This window comes from Nelusetta ayraudi, unplaced genomic scaffold, assembly GCF_046127955.1.
Source record: "Nelusetta ayraudi isolate G7.1 ecotype Tasmania unplaced genomic scaffold, CSIRO-AGI_Nayr_v1 ptg000019l, whole genome shotgun sequence".
NCBI classification, from domain to species: domain Eukaryota; kingdom Metazoa; phylum Chordata; class Actinopteri; order Tetraodontiformes; family Monacanthidae; genus Nelusetta; species Nelusetta ayraudi.
The window spans coordinates 6,325,933-6,353,456 of NW_027466069.1; the positions used below are offsets into that span (position 1 = coordinate 6,325,933).

Sequence of the window (27,524 nt, forward strand, 5' to 3'; positions counted from 1 at the left end):
GGTGGACTAACCCCGACAGCACCGCCGTTAAGTAAGTGCTCTGTTTGCCCGTTTCAGGACGATGTTGTGTGCATGTGTTTGTGTTTCTCTCTCTCTCTCTTTCGACGGGTGTCGCCTGTGGCTGGAACGTCAGTGACTTTTAGAGCCTGTGCATGGCAATCAGAGTGTGAGCGAGCCTTGGCTATAAAAAAAAATAAATAAGTAAACCGATATAAATAAAAGCAGTCATGTGATCATTGTTCTGTCATTGCAGTGAAACCACACATGTATTATAAGAACTGGATCAAAGATGATGTTTTGAATTTACTTCCACCAGTAGCGCCACTTCCCATCATGCCTCTGTAACTCACTTGATGCATCAGGACGCACCAGCCAATCAGAGCGAGCCGAGACGCAGCACATCGGAAGCTGTGACGTAGTGCTAGGAACGTCTTTAATGTAGATTTTCTGGCCTTTGAAAATTTCCATGACTTAAAATATACAATAGAAAGATGTTCGGAGGCGTCCTGTCAATCATTTTACAGGCGTTTATTTTAATACGTTATATGTTTATTTAAAAGTGCTTTTCGGGGCCATAGGTTTTTTTTCTGCAATACCATGTGTGGCCACTGGGGGACAAAAATCAGCTCTGTGGCAGCAGTACAGCATCCAGTTCTTTTAAGACATCCATGAGTGAAATCTGTGACGGTGACACGAGCCGACGTCTCTCTTCAATTTTTCTTCATTTTATTTTGGTGTAAATTTCTCTCCTTTCAGGGTTTTCGGTTTTGTCGCCAAGAAGCCGGGCAGCTTGGCGGAGAACGTCTGCCACCTGTTTGCCGAGTTGGACCCCGAACAGCCCGCCTCGGCCATCGTCAACTTCATCAACAAGGTCATGCTGTCGCCGCGCCGGTAGAGGGCGCCAGAGAGACGGTGGCCTCGTGGCTGCTCGGTTGCTCCACCGTCGAACGGCGTTAATAGACTCTCAGCAGGCAGGAACCTAACAGAAGGAACGACACTCTGTCTTGAGCTCTTATTGGTGATTTGTTTTTTTGGAAACGGAAGGAAGAAAAAAAAACTTTCAAGCGGCAAAACTATTGACAGGTGAGCCGCTATCGATTTCACAGCAGTTTTCACAGAAGTATTTAAGTGGTCCACCCTGATTGAAGCTGTGTGTGTGTGTGTGTGTGTGCGTGTGTGCCCCTGTGCGCGATGAGGTCGAGGGTCTTTGCAGAAACGCAGGAGACGTGTAAGTGTTGCTGTTGGTGAGCAGAAGTAGCAGCGGGAAGCTCGACGTTTGGTCACAAAGAACCGAACAGCGTTACTTCTAGTTCGACCAAAGAAAAACAAACAAACAGTTGAATTCGAATTTGAAAAACTCCCCACGGGAACTAAAATCCCAGGTCGTGCAGTGTGTGTGATCAGGTGTGATCAGGTGTGAGGTAGGGGTAAAAAGCCAAACCCATTTTGTCACTGCCGCTGCAGTCTGTCATGCAGCCAGCAGGGGGCGGAAGACCGCCCTTTCGAAAAGGGAGAGAACCCTCCCAATGTCTCAACATTGTTATTTGGCAACGTTGTATCAATTCAAAGCCTCCCGGGGAACAAGTGCTAACAAATTTTGCAAACACAGCTCAGTTTTTCTTTTGTTAAACTGCCGAAACTCGAGACTTTAAATCGTCTTCAGCAGTCGTGCTGACAGCCGGCAGACGCAGGAGGAGTTTTTGCGCTGCTCTCATTAAAAAAAAATTTTGTTTGTTTTTTTAATCACTGTTTGGTCTTTAAACGCAGCAGCCGCTTGTGTTCCTGCCCTCCTCCCAGCGCGTCCTTAGTCTATGCGTGACTGGTGACGTCACCTGTTCCGCAGGTGCGTCGACGGCGGACACAGCTGCTCGTCTGCCTTTCAAAGCAGCGTCGACAATCCCGCCTTCTTCGCCTACATACACTTGATATTTTCGGAGCAGTGGGGTTTGGAGAAAGACAAACAGAAATGTGAGGGGGTTTTTTTGTTTTGTTTTTTTCACCCCTTTTTTTTTCGTTTTCGTTTTCGTTTTTCAGAAGGGTGCGTGCACGTGAGAGTGTGTCAGTGCGGATGTTTTAGCAGGATGTATATGCAGTCACAACACACACACGCACGCACGCACGCACGTTGGCCTTAAGACAGACGTACTTAACCAAAGATGAAGCACTCGTGTATTAATAAGCTTTATATCCAGCTATATTTTTGTACTTATGCTTCTTGTATTTGTTTGTTCGTTTGTTTTGTTACTGTGTATCTCCGAAGCGACGCGTTGGCCGAGAACGTACGCTCCTCCAGTGATAATATATTGTGGTCTCTGTGTTTCCTCTCCGCGTTATTGTAGTAATATATTTTCACATGCAGCTATAGGACAGTGTATGAGACATTTAAAAAAAAAAAAAAAAAAAAACAAGAATGGCAAAACGAAAAGGAAACGTTTGTTTGAAAAAGGATTTATTGCTCTTTTGTATGCAAAAAAATATATATAAAGATGGAATAAACTGATGTGTTGTGGTACCAGACGAGCTGCCCGGAGTCGCTGCTTCTGTTTTTTTTTTTTTTGTTTTTTTTTGGATCGTTGACTTGTGCTGTTTGTTGTGCACTATTTTGAAATGCGAAATTTTTTCGGTTGCAAACCACAGCAGAGGACGGAGGACTTGAGGAATCGTCTACTGTATAGTCAATGGCACAATAGCTGCTACCTGTTTTTGTTCGTTTGTTTTTTTGTTTTCAGGCTGACGAAGGCTGAACTATAAACTTAAGCTTTAATTTTAGTTTTTTTCTTGTGCCTCCCCCAACTTCAAGTGAGCCGTGGATCAGGTAAGATCTCATCCACAGGTAAGAGGCACCTGCCAGCCTTTTTCTGAAAAAACATATTGGTATTTTCTCCAGCTTTTGATATAGAAAATATTTTATGCAAATGTCCAAATATTTTTTCATAAAAAACGGTTGCAGAAGCATTTTGCATTCATTACCCATTTTATTGATTTCACAAATCCCTTCATCATCATTTTCAAAACAAGCATGACAGAGCATAGTTTTACAAAACAAAATATATATACGTGAAAACCTTGTTTGTTTTTTTTCAAAAGCTTACAAATGCAACCCTCTTCCATTGCTCCAACGATAAATCCAACCATGTGAGAGATGTGAAATACATGAAGCAGCTCCGTTTCAACGCAGGTGCAAGTGCTGTGCTGTTGGCATTCTAGAGTGACGATAATGATAAACTACAGTTCAAAAACTAGCAACAACTCGGCAGTTAATTAAAAAAACAAAAACAAATCTCAATGCAGCAGTCAAACCAAAAGGAGTTAAAAGCCAAATCAGTGCAATAAAACCTCATGCTGCCGTGTCAAGGAAAACAGGTGGTGCAGCCAAAACCCCGAGACCTGCAGAATTAGAAGAAGGCACCACAAGAATCATGGCAGGTCCGAAAAAAAACTGTTGGCATGGCAACATGGTCAGTCCAAAAAGTAGCTTCAGGAATCAAAATAACCACAACAAACCCACTTGGAAACAGCAAAAGGAAAAAAAAAGTTGTCTTTGGGTTAAAGCAGAGGAGCACTGAGGGGGGTGGAGCCTCCCCCTGCCCCACCCCTTCCTCCCTGCTGCCTGGCCCCGTGGTCGTAGGTGGCGTTGGAGCCGCAGTCGATGTAGCGGTAGGCCTCCAGGCTGTTCTGAGACGTTCGCACCATGTAGGAGGTCTTCACCGAGGTCCTGGGGAAGAAGAATTGAGAGCAGAGGTGTGAACGAGCGTCTCTGCTCGCACGCTGCAGAAGTGAGTGGACACTTCTACAAAGACACGTTTCCCTTCCCGTCAGCAATACACCGGCGGCGGCGGACACTCACTGCATGAAGACGATGATGTTGTGGACCTTGATGCTGGGCATGGTGCAGAAGGTGCTGCAGGAGAAGAAGAGGAAGAAGAGCAGAGCAGAGGCGGTTTACAGTTGGCTTCCGAGCCCGCACTTCCCTCTGCAGCGCCGTGAACCCAAGAGTCGAGCAGGGAGACTCACTAGACGAAGGGGGAGCTGCTGCCGATCTCGGCGCTGACCGTGTAGTTGACCTGCGGGAGAACCTTGGTGTTGAGTGGCCGCAGCGGATTTTTTTTTTTTCAGTGTTTTAAGAGTCATTTCAATAAAGAGCCAAATACCGTTGGCCTTTTGTTCATTTTCAATTGATATTAAAACATGTTTTATATACGTATCACACAATATAGGATTTTTTTTTTCTCCTACGAGGTGGTTCACCAGAACACTCCGTCCATCCATCTGCTCCTGCTCCGGCCTCCTCTATCAAACTTTAGAACCCACTGTGGGGCCCCGCCAGTCAAAAACCTTGCTCACCCCTGGTCTAGACAAACACCGAGGTCAGGCGGTTATTGAAAAAATTGCGCAAGATCAGGCGGAAAAAGCACAATGGACAGAGACGCGGCCGTAAAAAAAAGAGGTCATTGTCTCGAAACAGGAGAGCAGAGGAGGAACTGCTGGTTTAGTCATCACACTGGTGACTGACTCGGTGGTTTTGGTGAAGCAGCGTCTTTATTCTTGTCCTCTCTGTGCACTGTTTTTTAACGAACTGACTGTGCAGCTGAGAAACTGAATTTCCCTTCAGGACAAATGAAGTACTTATCTCTCTCTCTCTCTCCATCTATCCATCCATCTACCAAAAGTATGACTTGGCCAATAAGGCGAGTTTGTTTTCAATTTGAAAATGAACAAGATGCTTGATTTTTGGTTTTCGCGTCCGGCTTCCCGCCCCCGTGCAGCCTCACCTGTCTCTGGCTGAGCGGCAGGATGGTGGTGGGCGTGTCCTCCTGCTGCAACCCGATCACCATCTTCATGTAGAGCACCTGGCAGCTGACGCTCTGCACCAGCACCGAGAAGAAGTTGGGGTTGGTGAGGTTCAGGGTGCTCTGAGGAGGGAGAAGGGAGACGGGGGCGGGGTTTCAGTGACGTGTCTGAAGCACTTGGGGCTGCGACGTCTCGCGTTTGAAAAGTGCTCAACAAATAAAGATGACGATGATGATGATGATGATGATACCGTCATGTTCATGAGCACTCTGGTGTTGGGGTGGTCGAAGTGCACGGCCACCGTGCGGATCCCGTCGTCCACCACCACCACGGAGCGAGGGTAGAGGAAGAAGGCCACCAGGGAGGAGGCGAGGAGGCACAGGACCACCGACAGCCCCACGTACAGCTTCCTGCAAGACACACACACACACACACACACACACACACACACACACACACACACACACACACACACACACACACACACATTTATAGAGGTGACACCTAAATATATAAAGCCTCGCGAGTCAACTGAACTCAGGTGACTCACGTTCGTTGAGGTTGCAGCCTCTGGTCGCTGTACGGGATCAAGGCCACTAGTTCGTTCACTTGTTCTGTCAGGGCAGAGAGAAAGAGATCAGTGGGGAAATGGATGAAATACAGCTATTTTACAATTTACCCAGTGTCAATATAATTTCTTCAAGTTTGGCGGGCCGGATTAAAAAGCTCAACGGGCCACAAATGGCCTCTGTGCCGTAGTTTGCCCCGTGCCTGGCTTGGTCACAATGGGGCTTCTAATAACTGCTGCCTCAACCTTGAATCGGCGCGGGGGCCCCAAACCTGGTGGCTAGCCAGTTGTTCATTGACTGCGTGAACACAAAGCATGAGCACTGCTAATCTGCGGGAGGTTCAACAGCAAGTGTATGGCTTTGGTTGATAAAGTGGTCGGGGGGGATTGGCATGATGACGCTGTAATATACAGGAAAAATTAAACTACACTGGGAAGAACCAAGGACCAGTGTGGGCAAGTAATCCATTACTAAGTAATCCACTACTGTAACGGATTACTCTGGCAAAACTGCTAATTATATCACAATTACCATCAAGTAACGTGTCTGTTACTTTTCCAAAATATTTTGCAAGCTAAAAATGTCTTAGTATCCACAAATTGTCTGAAATTTAGAAAAACAACCGAAAACAGCAATGTTTTAACAATATGTGCACCAGTGCTGTACATGAGTTTTTGTTTTGTTTTGTTTTTTTGTGTAAAAAATATTTGCAATTGCAAATTTTGCACTGTAATAAGGTTCATTCCAAAGCATTGAGCAACTGTTAATTTTTTTATATATATATTTTTTAAATACAGTGATTAGTAATAAGTCATCAATTACTTATGAAACAAAGTAGTTCAAATAAGTAATTAGATTACTTTTGTAAGGAGTAACCGGCAGCTGGATTACTTTTATGGAGCAATCCCAACAACACAACTAGGACATCCTGCGGCTGCAGTGTTCTGAACTGTCTTCATCACACTGATTATCTCCGTCCTGTCGCCGCATGCTCAGGGCTGCTACACTGGAAGCTGCCGTAGGCGAGCAGGTGCAGTCAACTGAAAACAACAGGTGCGTCCTCCCCATATCGCCGTACAGTTTATCTTGCCCACAAAACGTATCTACGTACCTTGTCCAGGTGGCGCTCGATCCCAATTCAAGTGCCACCTGTATTTCTGTCTAAAAGTTCGAAACGCAGGATTCTCGACGCTTCCGCTGACTCACCGGACGGTATCCGCCCGGTGCCCTGGCACGTCGGGCACGTTATGCTGTCCCGGCCCGTGAACTCCACATACGGGAACTGGGCGATGTCCTCTTGTCGGCCGAGGCCGTCCAGAGACTCGTTGTCGTGGTCCCCGGCCAGCTGCTCGTAGCGCGGGTTCTCCGGCACTAGCCGCTGCCAGATGCTGCTGCCGCCGCTGCCGCTGCTGCCGCCGCCGCGGGACCACGGCGTCCCCATGGCGGCCACCAGCCTACCGGCGGCTCCGGACAGCGTGTGGACGGACACCGGCCAGCGGTAGCGAGCAGAGCCGTGGGGCGCTGCTGTTGTCGGCGGGTCCAAACAGGGCTCGTCTTCCCCGTGACGGCTCGTCATCGGTGCACGGAGCGGGCGCGGCCGCCTTTTGTCGAAATAAAATAATTTAAAAAGAAAAACTACTGCATTGTTTAGACAAGCGTCCGCGAGCCAACGAATTAGCTTTTGACAGGGCTAGCTGCTAACTTAGCTGGCCGAATTTGTTTGTTTGTTTGTTTGTTTGGTTTTTTTACGTCATTTCGTTGAAAAGAAACTCTTCTTTACTTCTACCGTCAGACCAGACAGGTTCACTCAGACGTCCCCATCACGCCGTGTTGACACCAGCTGTGCTGCTACTTGAGAACGTGGACGTGAAGTTGCCTTCACGGCGCAGCGTGCGAACGACAACCGATCAGCCCCGTGTGTGCGCTTCCTGTGCGGCTAAAGCAACAGCAGAGCCCGACGTTAAAGCTTAGTTTGCTCGTGAGAGCGGGTCTGCGTGGCACGTCGATGTCCTACACGAGATGTTATTTGAATGTTGGAGCGATTTCTGCGACACCGACGCGGGGGTGAAAAAAACCCCAAAGGGTTCTGTAACGAGCCGTTCTTTGAACGTAGCACTCTCTCTCCCTCTCTCAATATTTTGCTAAAACATGGTAAAAAATTTGCCCTCTGGTGGTGAAAACGTGAAATTAAAATAAGACTATGAACAAGTAGAAATAAAGAGCAACGACACAAATTGTTTTTGTTTTTTTACACAACATTTTTATTCATTTTTCTTTCTTCGAACCTTCGACGAAGTTGACAATTTTTTTTTAATTTGAATAGATAAAGGAATATTTAGAGTATAATAACTTATTGTATAGTGTATAGTATTTGTTTTTTTAGAAATCAAGTGTCTTTAAAAGTTGGATTCACCCAGCCTCCTCTTCAGATTATCGACCTCCCTCTGCAGCATTTTGTTCTGGAGATAAAAAGCATGATGGGGGGGGGCAGGAGAGGGGGTGGGTTAAGGATGGCTTAAATATATTTTTCTGATAATTCAATTAGCTGAGACAAACAAAGAATAATTTCCATTGAATTTATAGATAATGGCTTTTAATAGCTGAGCTGATTCTTGCACCTGTCACTTTCTTTTTCCAGCCGGGTGAATAAAAGATATTTGTGCGTCACTCTTTTGAAAAAAGAAACGCCATAGAGTCAATCCCACCTTATGTCTGAGCGCCTCCACGATCAGGTCTCGTCGTCCAGGGAGCTCCGTCTCGGTCTTTGAAGCTTTGAAAGCGTCTCCGATCAGTGAGACCAGCACGTGGGACTGAAACAGGATGGGAAAGATCCCTCATCAGAATTTAGTTTTGGCAGTCACTCCGGCTCCACTATCAATCGGTTGATCTCCGGCCGGTCGTCTACTCACAAACTTCTTGCTCTGGAAGAGGTAGCAGTGGTAGGTGTTTGCTGCAGGGTGTCGCGCCACGAAACCAAAGACTTTCGGAGTCAGCGGCAGGACGGCGGAGTAGGAGATGGTGGGGAGAGGGCAGGTGTAGAGCAGGAACTGAGGGATCGGAGACGGCAGGAAGAGGAGGTTAGACTGAGCTGGAGTGGACGGGGGGTGCGGGTGAGGATGTGCGCCCGACTGCTGCGGGGACAAACCCTGGTCTTGCTTTCCAGGATGTCAACGCCGCTCAGAGACAGGAAGAGGTGGACTTTGCTCTTCTTGGGAGCCTTTTCCGTGGAGTATTCATCCGGAGTCTGGACAAGGGGGGAGAGTGATGTGGCTGTTTACACCGCCTCGAAAGTGCCGCACAACATTGGTGCGGTGGGAGAGAAAAGGGCAGGTGGTCAGGTGATCAGGTGTTTGGCTCTTTCATGTTCATCTCGGGGCCAGCGGAGCGGAAAAACGGGCCTAGTTACCCCTCCAACCCTTCTGAGAAGACAGCAGGTTTAGCCCTCTGTTTGAAACCCCCTGTTCAGAAAGTTGTGTTTTCAGTCGGACCTTCCTCATGCTATTGAGGGGGCAGAAACATCTCCATAGCCGACACTGCTCAGGGCATCTGCGACATCACAACACTCCGATCCCCCACCTCTGAAACGAGGCTCAACCAAAAGAAGCGATTCGTTATCGCTTCAAGCCTTGCTGGGGCCCTTTTTTTGGGTCACAAAGACACCGTTTCACTGCCGCTACAGCGACAGGATGTGGTTCTCACCTTTAGACTCTCAGCCGCTTCTTCCAGGACGCGCAGTCCGTCAGGACGGACCACCTCAAATCGGCCCAGAAACTGTGGGAATGGACGAGCACACGCACTGAGGTTCCGCAGACTGAAGCCTTGGGCCCGTGCTGGCGCTGTTTTAAAGAACACAGATATTTTTTCTATGACACTTCCAACCGTCTCTTACCTTGACAGAGAAGGAGATCTCTCTGTCCTCTTCGCTGTCGCTCATTTTAAACTGTGTGGCGTTGAACGGACCCCGTGTACAGTGGGAAAGACCAGACTTCAAGTCGACGTCCAGTGAAAGTACGTCTTCTTCCTGAAGATTTGCTCCGAGCAGCACAGGCAGCAATCTGTCGCTGTTGCATTACAGAACGCAGGTGTAAAGTCTAACCGAGTTAATGTGTGACTTGTTTATTGCCCTTTATTGTGTTTTTTTTTACTGTATGCTTCCATCATTTGAAGACTTTGTCAGGGATTTGAGAATGTTTAATGCGGGAAGCTCTGTGTTCCAAACAGTCAAAAAATATCTGCACTCGCACACAGTCCTCCAGAAGGTCATTTAATTATAGTCAAGTTAGTTAACGACTTCGTCCCCTGCTTTCCACCTTTCTTCTGCAGCGCTATCCAGTGGTGGATGAGTGGAACAGCAACATTCTCACTCAAACGATTAAACGGGTTAGTCTAAAACCCTAACCCTAACCCAGGCCTTAACAAGTATAACCTAGCATAACCTGTGTTGATGTTGTTTTTAACCCCAACCCTAACCTTAACTCTAACACCAACTCCATCTCAGACCCCAACCCGAAACATAACACCAACCTTGACTCCAATCTCAACCCCAACCCCAACCCCAATCCTAACCCCAAACATAACCTCAACTCTAACCCCAACCCTAACCATTACTTTGTGGTCGGTGTGTATGTGCTTGGTCACCTTACAGGAGGTGGATGGCTTGAAGGGGCGGGCCGGCGACTGGGACTTGTCAAAAGGACATCAGTAGTCTCTCCTGCTCCTGGTCCGGGGAACGCAGGTTGGGGGTTTGGGCCCGGGGGGGGGGGCTTTAGGGCGCTGCGTTTCCTCCACAGTTTGTGCGATTCTTCAACCATTTTTTTCCGCCCATTTTTTTTTTTTTTTTGTCCGTTATTAATGTAGATTGTGCTGACATCTACTGGCAGAATGTCAGAATAACACCGACACATTTGTTAATGCAGAAACAAAAAATACTCAAAAGATTGATTAGAATCAATTGTTTATTTGCCTTACAGTGAGTGTCACCCCATCAGCATATATATATCTATTTATATATCTTGACATTTGAGAGGTGCATTAACAGCTGCTGAAATATGATGATGAAGCCTTAGAGAGACAAAACTCAATCAGTCAGAAGGTCCCGACTACCTTTAAAACCATTTCCACAGGTAAAGTGATGAGTGAGATTTGAAGAGAGCGAGAGAGGCAGGTTTGGTCTCAACAGAGAGCAGCAGACAGATTTCAGACTGTGAAAGAAAACAAAACAAAACATTTCGTTTCATTATTAATGATCCCACAACAGCTAGAAAAAAGCTTGACACTCCCGAGAGAAAAAACAAAAACAGAAGGGAACAAATGTCATGATTTCTGAGGCTGTTCGTTAGTCAGCGGAGGTGCAGGCGGATGTTTCCCTTCATTAGAGCCAGAAGAGGAGTTGGTTGAGTGCGTTCCCTGCGTGTTCCCTGCGAGTCAGGTGGTGCGAGAGTCTGTGATTAGTTGACGGCCATGCTTTCCATGGCATCGGGCAGGCTTCCGTCTCCTGCTCCCCCTTTCTTCTTCTTGCCTCCGCCCTGCTGCTTCTTGGCCTTCTTTGCGACCTCCTGGTCAATGGGGGCGGGCTTCACGAACTTGATGATCTCCGTCAAGCCTGGAGACGAAACGCGCCAGTTTTACAAACGCGCCGCGTAATCGCAGTGTCCTTTGAAGGTCCAGTGTGTAGAATTTGACTTGACTTACGATTTTTTTTATTTATTTAACATACTGCCCATAAATACATTGATAAAAGTGTATAAATGCAATACAATAAAAGTTATTTGTTTTTCCGTACCCTTGGAACAGTTGTCATATATATAAAAGAATGCACATGGAGCAATCTGACTCCTAATTAGCTGCCAATAGAAGCCAATAGCAACTTCTTGCTTCTGAACCTCAAAAATCAGGGATGCTGTCTGATGATTAGAGTACGAACACTTCACACTAAACTAAATCTCCTTTTAGCTGATTGTCAGGCGGGGGCCGAGGTGGCGGCCGGCGTACCTGGAGGCATGAACGCCCGCAGCTTCTCCGGAATGACGATGCCCTCCTCAGTTTGGTAGTTCTCCAGGATGGCGCACATCACTCTCGTGGTGGCGCACATGGTTGCGTTCAACATGTGAACAAAATCCGCCTGGAGAGAGCGCAACGCGTGTTAGTTTGTTAGCGCGAGGCTGGGCTGAACGGAGGCTAATGAAGCATCTGGGGGTGGGGGGGGGGGGGGGTTGGGGGGGGGCAGCATTCTCACCTTATCCATCATCTTCTTGGTCTGTCCGTAGCGGATGCGGAGGCGCCGGGCCTGGTAGTCGGTGCAGTTGGAGCAGGAGACGAGCTCTCTGAAGGCCCCGGACCCTGGGAACCAGGCCTCCAGGTCCAGCTTCTTGCTGGCTGCGTGGTTTAAGGAACCTGAGGAGGTGGCGGGGAGCGGAAGAGGTCAGCTGATCGTCACGCAAGCCGCCGGATTGGCTCGGCAGCTTTGGAAGTACGTCTGTGTGTGTGTGTGTGTGTGTGTGTGTGTGTGTGTGTGTGTGTAAGAGACCTACCGGACACGATGTTGACGATGCGGTACGGGATCTCCAGCGACTTGTAGAACTCCTCGGCTGTGCCGATCATCTCGTCAAACATCTCCCAGGACTTGCCGTCGTGTGGGGAGGCGTAGACGAACTGCTCGATCTGAATTGGGGGGGGGGGGGGGGTAGAAACTCAGAACTAACTCTATCCGCGCGTTTTTTTTTGGGGGGGGGTTTTTGAGTCGCCAACACGAGGCCGACCTTCTCGAACTGGTGCACCCGGAAGATCCCGCGGGTGTCGCGGCCGTGGGAGCCCACTTCCTGCCGGAAGCAGGTGGAGAAGCCGGCGTAGCGGATGGGCAGCTCCTCCGGCTTGAGCCACTCGTCCCTCAGGAAGGCGGCGATGGGCTGCTCCGAGGTGGCGATCAGGTACTTCTCGTCGATGGAGCTGTCGTCCGACTTCTCGCTGCCTTTGCCGATCACCTGGTGGAATGTCGCACGGAGGGATCAGAAGAGGGAGGAGAGAAAGAATCAGACGGTCTCGAAAACCGTCGGGAGTAGAAGATGAATGTTGCCAGAATAAATTTGGCACGGCAGTTTTCGTGTTCTTGGAAAAAATTAAGCCAAAACGAGTTTTTTTAAAACTTATATATTTTTGTGGATATTTTTCAGCATGTTGAGACAATAAAGCATCCTCAGATAGTAACAAAACTCAAAATGTGAAATTAAAAGATATTTCTTTTCAGTATTTTAAGTAATTTTTATTATTTAAAAGTAAGTACATACATAAATAAAAATAGAATTGAATGTCTCAATTCTTTTTAAAACCATCATTTTAAATTTTACATGATCAAAACAATAAATTATTGAAATGACAGAGCACAGTAACTCAGTAACTCACAGTAACAGTAACTATTTTCAGTTGCGTCTGTTGGCCTCAGGGTGGGGCAGTGAGCGAGCAGTGGGGGGAGGGGGGCCTACCTTGTAGAGCTCCTCATCAAACTGGCTGAGCTGGGCCACTTCCTGCATGACCTCCTTCCTCATGAAGAAGGGCGTGTAGAGCATGGTGTAGCTCTTGCTGTACAGGATCCTCATGGCGTAGTTGATCAGCGCCTGCTCCAGGAACACCAGCGGTCCCTGAACGCAGCACGGGGAGACGAGCGTAGGAGAGGAGAGGAGAGGAGAGGAGAGGAGACAGGAGCGCGTGAGGAGCCAATCAGCAGCGAGCACGGCGGCGGCTGTCGTCTCTCCGTCGCCTCACCTTCAGGAAGTAGCCCCTGCTGCCGGCCACCACGGCTCCCTTGTCGCCCTCGAAGCCGTCGATCATGACCACCAGGTCCACGTGGGAGTACTTCTTCTGGACGGTGCAGTCGCCCCAGGTGCGCTCCACCTTGTTGTCTGCATCCTGCGCAGGGAAAGGGGCGGGGGGGGGGGGGGGGGGGGGGGGGTGTGTGTGAAACACTGCTATTTGGACGTTTATGAAAATGTATTGTTTTTTTTGTATTGCATAATTATTTTATTATTGCACCATTGTTCATGTGCTATTATTGTTGCACCGCCTTCACATCCTTTGTCAATACTGCACCACACCTCTTGGACAGAGGAGGGAGGGGGCGTCCAAAGTCCAAAAAACAAACAAAAAAGTTATATCATTATATCTTCAGTTTTTGATGATTTCTATCTTTCTTTTAATCGGACATATTTTGTCCGATTAAGAGAAAGACAGAAATCGGAAATCAAATAAAGTTACGCGATTACCTAAACTGAAGCAGCACCGAAAAACAAAATTAATAATTATTCAGAAAATAAATAATTCTCAGCGATTGCCGATATAAACTGGCACCACAGAAAGATGAACCGAATCATTTTGTTGCCAAACGAAGTAGAAATTTGTCTTTGCCCTCTCCAAGACATCAAGTCGCAGACCAACAAATCGGCAACAATCAAAAACTATAAAATAGAATCAGTTCCTGCAGCGGAATGAGAGGCTCCACGCGTCACGGACGGAAAACGCGCCGCCTCACCTCGTCGTTGCTGATGGGCACAGACGGGTGCAGCAGGTTGCCGATGTCCCTCTGGTACTCGAAGCGCTCCGCCTCCAGCTTCAGCCTGTCGCTGTCCGTCTTCTCCGTCGCCTCGTCCACCAGCAGCCGCACCTTCTTAATCTGCGTGACTGTCAGGGCCTGAGGGCGACAACGCCAGGGAGGGGAAACTCAGCAGGGCGTCGGCATTTTCCTACAAGGGAAGGAGAAGGCGGCGGCGGCGGCGTCGTACCGACAGTATCTCCGCCGTGAGGCCCTCCAGGTTCTGCGCTTCCTCGGGCAGGGAGTCATCGTCCCCGACGGGCTCCTTTTTCTAGACGGACGGCACGGAAGGGTGTTGAGGATGGCAGGTGAACGGGTTTGAGCAAGAAGGCAAGAGGGCGTTATCTGATTCGCCGGCTGAGCGAGCCAAAACCTCTGGAGGTTATCATCTACCTTCATCTTCTCGCCGATGGTCTTGCTGCAGAGGTTCTTGACTTTGTTGAGGTTGTCTGCGGTGAAGCGGCCTGCGAGAAGGAAGACAGTCGGTCAGTGCGGGACGGGAGCGGACAGGTCCGGTGGAGATGCATCCCTCCAGATTAAGAGGAGTTTGTTTCAGCTTTTAAACTACATCAGCTTAATTTTTTATTTTTTTTTTAAATGACAAAGAGGTGTATAAATAAATAAGATGCACATTTAAAATGAGCATCTGCGTTTTGCTGTCATGCTGGAGGAGCGTGTGTCAGCCCTGCAGGGTGAGGTTGTGCTGACATGCTGCCTGCTAGCCGGCTGCAATTATTGCATCAGACTGCACGTTACTGGCCGGCACCGCTAGGCTAACTCTGACTCTTTCTCGCTCTGCCTGAGGTCTGCTTCTTTCCGTGTTGGCTGACCGCCTCTCGGGAACCGTGCCTCCTTGTCACCAATGCAAAGCGAGACCCATCAAAGCATCTTTGGTTTATTGACGATTTGTTTTTGCTGTCGGGATGACAGCTTTGCTAACGCTAGCCTCGGAGGCTTGACGTCTCTCTTCCTCTGTGGCGGCACCAAACTGAAACCAAGTCAAATCTCTATGCGGAGAGTTAATGACAAACACATTTATTTTAATTTTTTCAGATTTGGCTTTTGAACCTCCGGTCCCCGAGTTTAATTCGGCTTGAATGTAAGTAACGTGGGAAAACACCGGGACGCATTACAGTTTTGAGAAGAGCACGTCAACGTCATTCACAAGCGTAGAGACTGTTTTATACACCAAATATAACTAACATGACGTTACTAATGCTGCCGAAAACTGGCAAAGCGTGTTGGAAATACAAAGAGGTGTTTAAGAGCACTCGCGCAGCGCCACAGCCGCTTCTAGCCCTCGCTATTCAACTCAACGGCAACAATTTTAAAGGGGCTTTGGCCAGAGCGGGGCGGTACGCTGACGTTACGCTAAACGCTCGCCCGGCTAGCCACCGCGCTAACGCTCCATGCTGTCACAGCACACAGCGATCAAAACCATCCGGCCTCTTACATTTTCTCCACTCGGTGTCGGCGGCGACGAGCTTGTCGACCAGGGTCACGTCTTTGAAGCGCTTCCTCTGGGTCTCACGGACGATCTCCGGGTCGCCGCCTTTGTCGGTCCGAAACAGGTCCAAGTCGAGCACCATCTTTCCACGCGCGCGCCGTCTGCACAGAGAGACGAAGGCTCGTTGAATGGGCTCGCTCGCGCACTGGCGTCTCGTCGAGCCGGGTTGCCAGGTTTCGTAGTTGAAGTTGTCAGAAAACCGCAATCGCAGTTGCAGTGCAGTTGGCGACTTTGTGTACAAAATGGAATGAACGGGACAAAAACTTCTTGATTGTCGATGCGTTCCAGGTGCATTGTGTAGTTATGCGCATACAGGAAACCGATAACAATCTTTACACTCTGCATTTATTATATTAACAAACACTGAGGTACTCCAGCTCAGTTGTCGCACTGGCATATAAACTATTTCTGTTAGTAATTTGAGATGTATATATTAGGGGGCGGGGGGTCTCGAACATATTTGAGAGATGTATTTCATTAAGTATATTAGAAGATGTTTCTCTTTCTTCTGAGAGGTATTATTGGTACATATGTTCACAACAGTGGCAAAGTGCACCAGTCGTTTCAAAAAAGCGCGTGCAACAAATTGGATGTCAGTGCTCGGGGAGGAATTGATAAGCAGCATCACAGTTCGACAGAGTATTAATAAAGATAACAAACTCAATATGAAAATGTGGCAGGGACGGCACCAGTCTTATGTTAAATATAAATGTAAATGTGTATGTATTCATCAGCCAGTGGCAGTCCCGCAACTCCATCTGGAATCGTCCTACAGCGTTGCCCCCTCACAGAACCAGGGTTGAACCACTGACGCAACCACATTGACTGCACACAGTCCTGGTGAAGGTGAAGGATGCCATCGCACGGCCACTGACATGTTTGTGCCGTTTAGCTGAAGCCAGATCAGATCATCAGTGCAACATTTCACCTTTGAAGTGACCTGGACGATGACCTCAGTGTGCAAGGGCCCGACTTTTTTCGATTGCTTTGATCAAAACTCTGTTGAATACAAAAGGCTGCAGGATCTCCTTTGCCAGGAAATCTGCAGCATCACTCCATCACACATTTTATGAGCAACAGGCAACTTGTTTTCCAACAGCTTTTATTAAAAGAATATTACAAAAATCAATGTGTTTGGCAACATAGCATTAAGAAAAAATGCACAAAGACACAAACACATCCAAAAAGTAAAATGATGGGACCTATACATCCAATATATGACATGCACGTGTATAAATAAAGTAAGCGTGGCTCTAAAACATGCAAGTATACAATGTCAAATAAGTACTTCAAGGCAAACATTCTCAAGGAATACTTCAATAGTCAACTTCAATAATGACTGCTTTTGCTTTTCAAAAGTGAAAACAGGGTCAGAGTGCTTCATAATGGTACAAAAAAAACAAACAAACAAAAATAGTGTGTATGATGCTGAGAGTATGCAAAGTTTTTTGTTTTTTTTTTCAATCCCCTCCGTGGCCCTTGGCACTCAGTTCCACCCCGGCTTCGTAGACCGCCAACTGCAGCGCCGCTCCGGCCGGCAGCTGTGCGAAGCCTTCGTCCGAGATGTGGTTGATCTTCAGGTAACCGCCCGGCCGGTGCAGCGCCACGGCGTGCAGGTGCGAGAAGAGCAGCGGCAGGTCGCACATCAGCTGGTAGTGAGGAACCAGCCTCAGCTCGGCGGGGATGTCCCCTTCTTCAGAGTGCTCGAAAATAGCCGCCATGTACTTGGAGAGGTCGCGGCCCCTGGCCTTGGCCCGGCCCACCTCCTCGCCAATGAGCCGCACGGCGCCGTTGCAGGCCAAGGAGGGTCCGAAGTCCCGCCCCCTGCCGCCTGCGTCCTCGTCTTCCTCCTCGTCTCGGCCTGCGGGAGGCGCCAGTCCGCGGCTGAGGCCCCGAGAACAGACCACCAGGATGAAGTCACACTCGCGGATCTGGCGGCAGTACCAGGACATGACGCCCTCCCTCGCCACGCTCAGAGAGTCCCACACGTCCAGGAGCACCTGCGGAGGGAAAACACGTTTTCACCACCAAGATCAGGACCTAGGACTTGATTTAACAGTGGATTACATCACGAACTCTGACCCTCCCAGCCACCCAGCTAGCCACCCAGCTAGCTACCCAGCTAGCCACCCACCTGGGTCGCCATGTGCTGCTGTATGAAAGCCCCCAACTGCATGACCGCCTTGACGTGGGCGGGTCCGTCCCGACTGCTGTAGCAAATCAGAAGCCGAGGAGGCGCCGTCATGTTCCCTCTGGGCAACGCCACTGCTTCCCCGTTGAGGGTGGCGCCGCTCTCCTGGCCTTGGTGGAAGTCACACTGCGCCGGTGACGGCGAAATCAGAGCTGCGGCACCAAAGAGGTAAAGAAAAAAAAGAAGCGTCTGTGATATTTGATCTTTGTGTGATTTTTGTGGGGTTTGTTTGGATTGTTTGGGGTTTTTTTTGTTCTTTTTGGGGCACCTGGCTTGATGAAAAGTTTCCTGACGTGCATCCCGGGCCCCCATCTGGAGAGGGCGGCCAGGAGGACGGTGAAGATGGCCGCCACGGCCAGACACAGCGGGAGCAGCAGCGTCAGGGATGGAGTGACTGACGGCTGGTCTGAGGAAGGAGCAGAATGAGCCAAGGTAATTCCAGGTTCACTTTGGAACAAAACAAGCACAATAGGGGTCGTGGAGGTCACCCACCTCTCTGAATGTGCACGAGCTGAATGTTGAAGGTTTTCCTCACAGCATCTATTTCATTAGCAGCAATCTGTTGGAGGAGAGATGACACAACGAGATGGCAAACATCAACTCAAACAGAAGGCATACATTTACTGGCCACTTGGTGGCAGTAGAACAGTAAATATAATTTTTTTGTATGTAGGCTTTTTTTTTTTTACTCTAAAAACCTCCTGTGATTATGGCTTTATTTCAATCTCTGATTTTATATTTACCTCACAAGTGTAATTAGTGCCTTCCTGAAGGTCGCAGAGTTGGTAGCTGTGGTGGGTTTTGTTTTTGGAGGAATTCTGTGGAAATAAAAGTCACTTAATGCAAATAAAATTGTTCGCCTTAGCAGCAGACGTCACTGGGAGAGAGAGATAGTGTGTGTGAACAGCAGGCCAGAGGGGCTCACCGGCGTGATGTCCATGTATTTCTTACTGCCGCTGCCGACACACAGCGAGAAGTAGCTGGTGATGCCCAGGTTGGGAGGAGCCAGGTTAAAGGTCACGGTGATGCTGGTCCCTTCCTGCCGGACCTCCACATGCTGTGGGTACCAGTCTGCAGGCGCAGCGAGAAGACAGAGAAACTGAAGTTTAAAGAAGAAGCCCCCCCCTGTTGGTGGGTGATGATGATGATGATGAAGATGATGATAGAGCAGTTTTTTTCTTTCCATCCTCACCTCTCTTGCACTGCTCCAGACCATTCTTCTCTGCACACGCTGCAACACCAGCAAGTGGGAAGAAGTTACATCAGGCTATGTGTGTGTGTGTGTGTGTGTGTGTGTGTGTGTGTGTGTGCGCCCATGGGCGTGCACACACGAGCTGTCTTGCAGCCTTACAGCGTGTGGAGAAGATCTCGCTGCGGTAGAACCTCTCCCACTCCTCGGGCACCGGCAGGGCCATGACAGTGACGGCGTACTGGGACCCCAGGGGGAGGCCGGGGAACGGGTCCGACTTGTACACCTGCAGACAGCAGCCTGTCAGTGCCGGCCACAGGATCTGGATGCACAGCGCTGATGAATCCAGATACCCAATATTTAAAAAAAACGAAACAAAAACAAAACTTTTGCGATGTCACAAAGGGGCGCCTCGGTCAGGTTAGTGATCAACTCAGTTTCAGCAGCAGGATGTAAACAGAGGGCTAAATGTGCCCTCTCTCTCTCTCTCTCATATACTGTATGCATATACATATATATGATTTTTTTTATTAACATATCAGATTTTTTTGTGACATTCCTATACATATATATATATATATATATATATATATATGTATATATATATATATATATATATATATATATATATATATATGTATACATATATATATATACATATATACATATATACATATATACATATACATACATATATATATACTTATATATATACATTTATATATGTATATATATATATACATATATACATATATACATATATATACATATATACATATACACATATACATTACATATATATGTATATGTATATATATATACATATATACATACATATATATATATATATGTATATATATATTTATATATGTATATATATATATATATATATATATATATATATATATATATATATATATATACATATATACATATATATATACATATATATATACATATAAATAAAATAAGAAAATCCTAAACATGGTGACATACAACAACACTAACGACCGGACGCCGTTCCCACCGTCTGAGCGTGTGACGCCGGCAGCGAGACGTTTCGGTGAAACAGGAGAAGCTGACAGGCGGTGGCGGAGCCTCCCAGAGCCTGCAGGGACACCTGGAAGCCTCGCAGGAAGGCGATACCTGTGAAGGGAGTAAAAAAACAACAACAACAGGCGCACGGTTACACCACGCCCAGTGGTTCCCTCAGCAGTTCTTCAGAGCCTCTCCAGCGGTTGGGAGCCATGAGAGAGGTGAGTCACAGGGACAAAATGCACCAACTCAAGAGGAGAAGGGAGGGAGAGGGAAGAAAAAGCTTCATGTGCTACGAAGACGACCAAACTGCTTCAAGATTAACAATTATCCTGCCTTGTACAACCCAGTCCCCACCACCCCACTCACTGACAGCCGTACTTCCATTTGTCAATGGAAACCATAGCCTTTTTACGCATCAAAGTGCACGCAGAACCACAGGGTCGCCTCCGGGTGATCTGTGGATCATCTCACCGTAGTAACTGGGCCTCCAGGAGACGACGACGGTGTCCGTCTCGGGGTTCAACTCGTGCACAAATTCCACCTTCACGTCATTCGGCGCCTGGACATAATGCTGACAGATCTTTGGGTCCTCCTTGCCGAGCAAATCGAAACACGGCCACGGGACACAACCTGGGGAGCGAATAAACTGAAACATTCAATTCACTGCGCTAGAAAATCGTTGGCTACACCTTCAATCCAGTCAAATGTTCCAATAGTCTTGGTGTCAAATTTTCCTCTCATTCCTCTTTGAGCTTGTGTTCATTGTACTGAAGGGAAATTGAAACTACCTTCTGATCGTTTACAATGGTACAAAGTACAAACCCAACAAACTACTACAACATAGCGAGAACGTTTTTGCGCAATTGTGCAAAGTTTCAAAAGCATGGCGTGAGTCAACCAGTTTGGCCCCTGATGTTTGTTCACCAGGATGTGGGTTGAGCTCTACTGCAAGCAGGCAGCATTTAAAAATTCATCGACATTGAAGCCCGTTCAACCATTTCTGAGCACGTTGAATTTAAGAAATTCCATCCATCCAGGCATGGTGACACCCTGGACAAGTTGCCAGTTCATCGCATGGCCACATAGAGGCAAACAACCATTAGCTCTCAAATACGCACTTACGGACAATTTAGAGTTCCAAATTCGCCTCACGTGCATGTTTTTGGACTGTGGGCGGAAGCTGGAGAACCTGGAGGAACTCACGCAGACACAGGGAGACCATGCAAACTCCACACAGAGAGGTCCCAGCCCCAGAATCGAACCCACAATCTCCTTGCTGTGAGGCGACACTGCCAAACACTGCGCCAACGTGTCGCCTGAGCAATTCTTTTTTTTCAATATTTTGGCAGGAAATCCAACTTCTTGCTGAGTGGCCAGTGAAACCACAGATGTGGTGGATGTGGGATCAGCTGTTAGATCCTTGTTGAACTTTTTTTCTTTGCCGCTACGGCACACGCACTCGTCACTAGCCCGACATTTTGACAAGTGCTGGCATTTTCTCTGTCGACTTGTGTCAACACGCTGAGGTGAAGGGCAAACAAGGAGGCGTCAGCTCATCAGGTGAGAGTCAACAACAAGGCCGCCCCCCCTCCGTTGCCCCACCAACCCATGTTTGCGCTGTGTTGCTGAAACAATCATCAGCTCATTGTCAGCTGCCAGAATTGGACTTACTTCCAAACGGGCCGATGGCGCGAAAACCCAGAGCCTCTTTGATGTCCTCCTTGGTTATCCTGCAGTACTCACATCCAGGACCTCCCTGCAAAGAGGGGAACAGTTTTTCACTTTCATCACATCCACGGGCAGTGACGCTTGTAAACGCTGTCCGTTCTACGGGAACGACACACCTGAGACGTTCAGGTGTGTTGAGGTGCTTGAGATTCTTCTGGACAGTGTTGGCTTCAGGGTAAACTCCCAGAGAGAAAGTTTGGGCCTTTAAGTAAGCTGCAGTACCTGTTTACAATGTGGTCGTGTGTGTGTGTGAGACGCTCCACGAATTCCATTGTTCACGGGAATTGGAGCCAGACGACAAAAGATATATCACATTCTGACAGTTGTGTGCGAGCAAGAGAAACAGAATACTTTTGTTTTCCTCCTCTATCGGATTCTAATGCTCTTGTGATTCCCTAGACTCTTGAACTCGAAGACAGCTTGTCAAACTACACGTGTGCATGTATGAGGGGGAAAACAACTACCTTGAACAGCGGAGGTTAGTTTACTTCAAAGTGACTGGAGGGGATTGAGTAAACGTTTTTGATAAGAAATGGATCTATGGACTAGAGAAGTAGTATTAGATGGTAGATAAGATTAAGTAACACGCTGTCAAGCAACTGAAAGTGACAACGTGCAACAGGTCCCAGTGAGTCGACTGCAATAGCTGCAAAACGAGAGGACGAGATGGTTGTAAGAGAAGATAAACTCGAGAGAGACGGCGGCGGGACAGACAATCTGTGTGAATTGTTGCGGCGGACCAGGACGCCCCGACCACCAAGTTTAGCGTGATTTATTTTGTAAATTATTTATTGCTTAAGGCTGCTGCGGCGACAAGGAATGATGACCAACCAACAAAGATTTTATTGTTTTGTTTTATCAGTCCAACAATGGCCCTACAAAGGGTAAACCGATTATTAGTCACCGCATAGTGAAGGTTCAAAGAACAGGAAGGAGGTGCGATGACCTGATTTCTCCAGCAGAGAAAATTAAAGACAGGCCTAGCGGTCCATTGACCACGCTGAGATGCAAGGCGTATACAGGAAGCACGCTAGCTGCCGTCATGGTTGGACTCGAGCGAGGATTCTTATGTACGTCCAAGTCCGCCATTAGTGTATGCAACATAAAAGCTAAATTACATTATTCTTTTCCATTTTTTTCCCAGCTAGCAAGCATGAGAGCGCCAGTGGGTCGGAACGACATTACCCAAGAACCAGCTAATTACGCTAGCATGTTTTCCCGAACTTCTCCAAGTGTGCAGGTGCTACAATCATTAAGATGAGAGATGAGAGTATCTTCATTACGATCATATTAATGAAGAGAGAAATGTTATTAATTACAGCCCCTAACGAGCTGCTGCAACGTGTGCTGCACAGACGCACACTTTTAAATATTGAGTGCATCCTAAGAAGCTCTGCCAAACACTCCTTAATCCACAAAAAAACAAATTGTACCTTTGGGGAACGTCATAACAAGCATGGATCAAAGCAAAATGTCTTTGGTTTCCCCAACATCTGCACATAATTTGAGCAATAGCTGAAATGCTAAATGGACCTTGACAGCACTGTCAGGGCCACTAAATCACAACTGTTTTTTTTTTCTTTGTTGACAAAAGTGGTTTTAAGTTGAAAGTTGCCTTGAAAGGAAAGTGGTGATAGCCGAAAATGCATAAATTCAATTTGGCCCATTGTTGTATGAAAATACAACGTATGCAAAGTTGATTCTGGCATGGAGATCTTACAATGACAGGGTTTGGGGGTTGATGTTGGGTTCTTTGGTGGGGGGCAGATTCATGGGCCAGCTGTAGAAAGAATATCCTGACATGATTCCCTCCTGAAGAGAAGGATGTGCGTACCGGGGTTAGAACAGGTCGATCCCTACAAATCTTCTTTCCTTGACAGACTTTGTCGATCCCACACAGTAGTCGGTTGATTCAATGGTGTTTCTGCAGCATGTGATCAGATGTTTCATGGAGAAGTCTCAGAAGGCAATGTCTTGATAGTAAAAACTATTGCCAATGACATTTTAGTATTTTTGATGAGGAGTTTACAATGAACGCGAAAAGACAAGAAGCTCACAAGTCACAAAAAGTTTAGAGACCGATTGATGGTTGTTCAGAAAATACGTGATCGGCGCCATCACTCAGTTAAGCCATTTACGACATTTAAAATAATTCCTTCACTTCAGGCGCTGGTTCAAAGTATTCTTTGCCGGAGGTCTGCGAGAAGAACAGCTACAGATCAGCTAAATGTCTGGAAGAACAACGCTCGGGTATGTTCGAAGAAGTTTCAGGAGAACAGCTGAGGCCAGACAGATGAACAGCTAAAAGTCTGGGGAGAAGAACAGCTGAGGACTCGGGGGGGAAGAGCAGTTGAATGTCAGAGGGAACAGCTAAAATCTAGGAGAACAGCTAAAGGCCCGAGAGAAGAGCAGCTGAGGACTGGGAGAAGAAAAACAACTAATCATGTCCGGGAGAAGAACAGCTAAAGATCAGCTAAATGTCTGGAAGAACAACGCTCGGGTATGTTCGAAGAAGTTTCAGGAGAAAAGCTGAGGACTGGGGGGGGGGAGCAGTTGAATGTCAGAGGGAACAGCTAAAATCTAGGAGAACAGCTAAAGGCCCGAGAGAAGAGCAGCTGAGGACTGGGAGAAGAACAACAACTAATCATGTCCGGGAGAAGAACAGCAGCAGGAGTAGCTCCTCTGCACTCTGCACTTGAAATGGGGCATTATTTCGTAGAAACGGTGAGTTTCAACACCTGCAATTAGCCGACTGGCCCCACTGGTTCACAGACCGGACAAACAGGTGCGGAGATGACGGCTGAGGACTGCGCCTGCCACAGGCACGAAGACAAAGGTATTTGGATTCCCACAAGGCAGTTAAAGCTGTCAGGTGGACTTACGGTATCCCGAAATGCTTTATGGCCTGACACTCTGCAGCGACTCGCACGCAACTCGGGCTCCCAGGTTCCGACCCCCTGGCTCGATTCAGAGAGGAGACGAGCTGGAAGGTGCAGGCTCGTGCGGCCAACGTCTCGTCGACGTCTAGCGAGATCTTTGCTAATAATCCCCCTCACCCCCTTCCATTAACTTGCAAATGTTTGGAAAATACATTCCTGACCAGGCCAGAAGGAATCCTTCCCCAACCCCCTCTGAGTTTGATCCCATCTGGAAGTGTGACAACACTCGCAAATCTTCTGTCCTCCGGTGCGATTGACCTAAAAAGACACAGTCACGGTCTGAAGCCTGCAAGGATTCAGACTCAGGATTCCTTTTTTGGCAAAACTATAACTACTACTCAAGGTAACCATATGAATCCACACCTCTGTCTCTCCATCTCAGGAAGTCAAAAAAACAAAAACAACGCAGCGGTCATGTGGTTGGTAACTGCTCACCAACGTGGAATGCGACGACTCCACGAACAACAAGACCAACATCAAAGCACCGCCGGGGACACGCCCCCTCCAATCCCCTCTCTTTGTTTCATAACCATAAAACAAAGAGAGCTTAGCAAAGTTGCAAAGTCCCAACAGTCTGGGCCAGCTGTCGCTTTAAGATTTAAGATAAGGGTGATTTAAGATCATGCTAGATATCATCTTACATTATCTTCACCTTCCATCAAATGATGCATTCCATTCAGCTCCAAGGTCAGATTTTTGCCTGAATGACATCGCATTCATGTCTAAGAACAACAAACCAATGGAAAACTAGAATGAAAATCGAAAAGAGGACAGAAGCCGTGTGTGTGTGTGTGTGTGTGTGAGAGATTTTGGAAAGTGCTTCAAGGCGCACGCGGCCTCGACACACTCTGGGACATGTTTAGAACGGTTTGAATCCCATAATTGTCGCTGTAAATCCTTGTGAAAAGGAAGCCGGTGTCTGGTGCAACAGAACCGCTTTCCCCAAATTCTAGGGGTTCCACCGGCAGCCCTTTGGAAAGACTCTGTGGCACGTCAACAAGTGGGTATAAATCAACCACAATGACGGAAGAAAAAAATGTTGTGCCGAAGGAAAAATGGGAAAAGTGGAGATTTAATTGCTTTTTTTTCCCCCCTTGACGAGCCGTCAAGAGGTGTCGAAAACTAGTTTTTGACCCCAAAGTGTTGCCATATGAGCCCCATCTCTTTATTCTGTTGAGCAAGTGAGTGGTTGAGTGAGGTTCTTTTCATCATACAACAATCATAATTTCCTTTGCGCATTAAAATGAATGAAAAACAAAAAACACTTCAAACACTGTAACCGCGTCTGAAATTTATAGACCCGCTATTAAAACCAGCCTTCGTATGAATGAATTTCTCAGAGGGAGAGAAAATAAAGGGGGGCTGGTGTAAGAGCAACACGTGTGTAGTATATATTGTGGGTAACTTTCCAGATTAAATTTAAGAGTAGAATAGCAATAAAACAGAATAGCTTTGTGATCACTGTGCAATTCAGCTCCACACGTGGAAGTTGAATATTCCTGACATTTCACTCTCGTGTGTGCTGCATGGTTGCAACAGGGAAATTTATATCTTTATAATTATGTAATTAATGCTACATACATAAATGTACAAAAATATATACATATATATATATAAATAAATGTGTGTATGTGTATACATATACATGTGTAACTGAAGATGATGATCAAAGTTGCTACATAATTCTAATGTATTTGAAGTCTAGAAAAAAGAAATCTCAATAGGCAAAGATACTCAATGATGACAACTGTTTACTCTGTTATTTCCTACTGTCATGGATGAATTGGTGCCCAAAAATCCAGCAATATAAACAAAACAAAAAAAAATAGTAATAATAATAATAATAATAATAATATATATATATATATATATATATATATATATATATATATATATATATATATATGTATATATATATATATATATTTATATATATATATATATATAATAATAGTTTCTCCTCCTCATGAAGTCTCAATAATGGCCCAAAAATAGATGAGAAAAAATATCCTAAATGAAACATGATGAATAAAACGTTAACAAAGCATATTGCAACTCTTCAACCTCTATTATCGCTTGAATGAGAAAAAACAATAATGTAAATAGCAAAGCAGCAGCTCTTCTTAAATCTCCTCGTTATGTTGCAGAATGTGTTCAGATGGTGATCGACTCGCCTGCATCATCGTTAACATTCGGTGACTTTGCGCCGGTTCTGAACCTTTTTCTGACGTTTGGCACGCACTTAATGAAGAGTTTCCAGCGAGCCCTCAGGGAGGGAATCGGCTCGTCAGAGTCCGAACCAGCTGCTCACCTGTGGACCTGAGGGCTCCGGGTCTCGCTTTGCTACCCGCGCACGGCTAATCCCAAAGACACGAAACACAAATTCCAAAGGCGAAACTGAGAAAAACAGGAGACTCGGCTGAAATGCAGCCCACACACACACACACACACACACACACACACACACACACACACACACACACACACACACACTGCCTACCTGCTGTATGCAGTCCAGGCTGCACTCCTGTGGAAAGACGGCGGAAGCTGCGGCACCATCTCCAGCCCAGACCAGCTGGACCAGCGGCAGCAGGGACCAGAACCAGAGCAGAGCCCACATTGCTGCTAGTAGAGGAATAACTGCATTGCTCCAGGTGCGGAGGAGAACCGGACACTCGGGAGGAATACACACAAACACACGCGCGCACACTGAAGAGAGAGAGAGAGGGAGGGAGAGAGAGAGAGAGAGGGGTGGGGGGGTGGGGGGAGTGGGGGCTGATGGGGGCTGATGTCGGCTCTGGGTGTGTGCGTGAGTGAGTGACAGGCTGGTGGGGAGGAGTGACGGCGAGGGGTGTGGTGTCTCCAGGCTGCACGCTGCAGGTTTTAACACATGCAGGAGCAGCAGCAGCAACACCGAGCGGCCGGGGAGGACGAACGCGCGGAGCCACGTCACGGAGCTCCGAACCTTCCAACCTCCCAGCAGGAAGCAGC

At 47.3% G+C, this 27,524-nt stretch overlaps 5 protein-coding genes across 6 annotated transcripts in view; 1 reads left to right on the top strand and 4 right to left on the bottom strand.

Annotated features, from left to right (window-relative positions):
• Positions 1 to 2,692, top strand: part of tns2a (tensin 2a) — a 42,818-nt gene extending 40,126 nt beyond the window's left edge. The window contains exons 27-28 of the mRNA XM_076026628.1: positions 2 to 31; positions 757 to 2,692. Coding sequence (XP_075882743.1) covers positions 2 to 31; positions 757 to 895 — 169 coding nt within the window. The 3' untranslated portion in view covers positions 896 to 2,692. The remainder of the gene's footprint in view (position 1; positions 32 to 756) is intronic.
• Positions 2,693 to 2,986: 294 nt separating this feature from the next.
• Positions 2,987 to 7,246, bottom strand: LOC142888386 (transmembrane protein 106C-like). Its single transcript, XM_076026630.1, has 7 exons — positions 6,567 to 7,246; positions 5,342 to 5,405; positions 5,042 to 5,201; positions 4,773 to 4,913; positions 4,015 to 4,064; positions 3,848 to 3,901; positions 2,987 to 3,715 (listed from the first exon to the last, which is right to left on the bottom strand). The coding sequence occupies exons 1-7, from the start codon at positions 6,934 to 6,936 to the stop codon at positions 3,547 to 3,549; spliced, it is 1,008 nt and encodes a 335-aa protein (XP_075882745.1). The 5' UTR covers positions 6,937 to 7,246; the 3' UTR covers positions 2,987 to 3,546.
• A 394-nt stretch (positions 7,247 to 7,640) lies between these two features.
• On the bottom strand, positions 7,641 to 9,371 carry LOC142888045 (PTB domain-containing engulfment adapter protein 1). Its single transcript, XM_076026046.1, has 6 exons — positions 9,250 to 9,371; positions 9,060 to 9,131; positions 8,506 to 8,604; positions 8,270 to 8,407; positions 8,066 to 8,170; positions 7,641 to 7,819 (listed from the first exon to the last, which is right to left on the bottom strand). The coding sequence occupies exons 1-6, from the start codon at positions 9,292 to 9,294 to the stop codon at positions 7,757 to 7,759; spliced, it is 522 nt and encodes a 173-aa protein (XP_075882161.1). The 5' UTR covers positions 9,295 to 9,371; the 3' UTR covers positions 7,641 to 7,756.
• Positions 9,372 to 10,297: 926 nt separating this feature from the next.
• On the bottom strand, positions 10,298 to 15,574 carry sars1 (seryl-tRNA synthetase 1). The gene is made up of 11 exons (XM_076026645.1): positions 15,395 to 15,574; positions 14,335 to 14,405; positions 14,132 to 14,212; positions 13,882 to 14,040; positions 13,119 to 13,262; positions 12,839 to 12,994; positions 12,119 to 12,340; positions 11,891 to 12,020; positions 11,596 to 11,753; positions 11,352 to 11,481; positions 10,298 to 10,962 (listed from the first exon to the last, which is right to left on the bottom strand). The coding sequence occupies exons 1-11, from the start codon at positions 15,528 to 15,530 to the stop codon at positions 10,808 to 10,810; spliced, it is 1,542 nt and encodes a 513-aa protein (XP_075882760.1). The 5' UTR covers positions 15,531 to 15,574; the 3' UTR covers positions 10,298 to 10,807.
• A 965-nt stretch (positions 15,575 to 16,539) lies between these two features.
• LOC142888387 (interleukin-17 receptor D) lies at positions 16,540 to 27,236 on the bottom strand. Of its 2 annotated transcripts, none has more exons than XM_076026632.1 (12): positions 27,034 to 27,236; positions 21,538 to 21,622; positions 20,338 to 20,496; positions 19,856 to 19,974; positions 18,991 to 19,114; positions 18,832 to 18,870; positions 18,565 to 18,710; positions 18,383 to 18,457; positions 18,132 to 18,198; positions 17,908 to 18,045; positions 17,583 to 17,791; positions 16,540 to 17,448 (listed from the first exon to the last, which is right to left on the bottom strand). In XM_076026632.1, the coding sequence occupies exons 1-12, from the start codon at positions 27,151 to 27,153 to the stop codon at positions 16,909 to 16,911; spliced, it is 1,821 nt and encodes a 606-aa protein (XP_075882747.1). In that variant the 5' UTR covers positions 27,154 to 27,236; the 3' UTR covers positions 16,540 to 16,908. The 2 variants fall into 2 exon arrangements, with proteins under 2 accessions (XP_075882747.1, XP_075882746.1); XM_076026631.1 differs by having other exon boundaries at positions 18,991 to 19,150.
• Between the last annotated feature and the right edge of the window lie 288 nt (positions 27,237 to 27,524).

Coding starts and splice junctions, on each gene's coding strand:
- sars1 (XM_076026645.1), bottom strand. CDS start 15,530: ATGGTGCTCGACTTGGACCTGTTTCGGACCGACAAAGGCGGCGACCCG. Junction 14,041..14,131: donor TCACGGCGGAGATACTGTCG/GTACGACGCCGC, acceptor TGTCGCCCTCAG/GCCCTGACAGTCACGCAGAT. Junction 10,963..11,351: donor GCGGGCGTTCATGCCTCCAG/GTACGCCGGCCG, acceptor TTTCGTCTCCAG/GCTTGACGGAGATCATCAAG.
- LOC142888045 (XM_076026046.1), bottom strand. CDS start 9,294: ATGAGCGACAGCGAAGAGGACAGAGAGATCTCCTTCTCTGTCAAG. Junction 8,171..8,269: donor TCTTCCAGAGCAAGAAGTTT/GTGAGTAGACGA, acceptor ATCCTGTTTCAG/TCCCACGTGCTGGTCTCACT. Junction 7,820..8,065: donor TGGAGGCGCTCAGACATAAG/GTGGGATTGACT, acceptor TTTTATCTCCAG/AACAAAATGCTGCAGAGGGA.
- LOC142888386 (XM_076026630.1), bottom strand. CDS start 6,936: ATGACGAGCCGTCACGGGGAAGACGAGCCCTGTTTGGACCCGCCGACA. Junction 5,406..6,566: donor CACCGGGCGGATACCGTCCG/GTGAGTCAGCGG, acceptor CTGCCCTGACAG/AACAAGTGAACGAACTAGTG. Junction 5,202..5,341: donor AGGCTGCAACCTCAACGAAC/GTGAGTCACCTG, acceptor TGTGTCTTGCAG/GAAGCTGTACGTGGGGCTGT.
- LOC142888387 (XM_076026631.1), bottom strand. CDS start 27,153: ATGTGGGCTCTGCTCTGGTTCTGGTCCCTGCTGCCGCTGGTCCAGCTG. Junction 19,975..20,337: donor CTGGAGGCCCAGTTACTACG/GTGAGATGATCC, acceptor CTCCCTTCACAG/GTATCGCCTTCCTGCGAGGC. Junction 18,199..18,382: donor GCACTAATTACACTTGTGAG/GTAAATATAAAA, acceptor CTCCTCCAACAG/ATTGCTGCTAATGAAATAGA.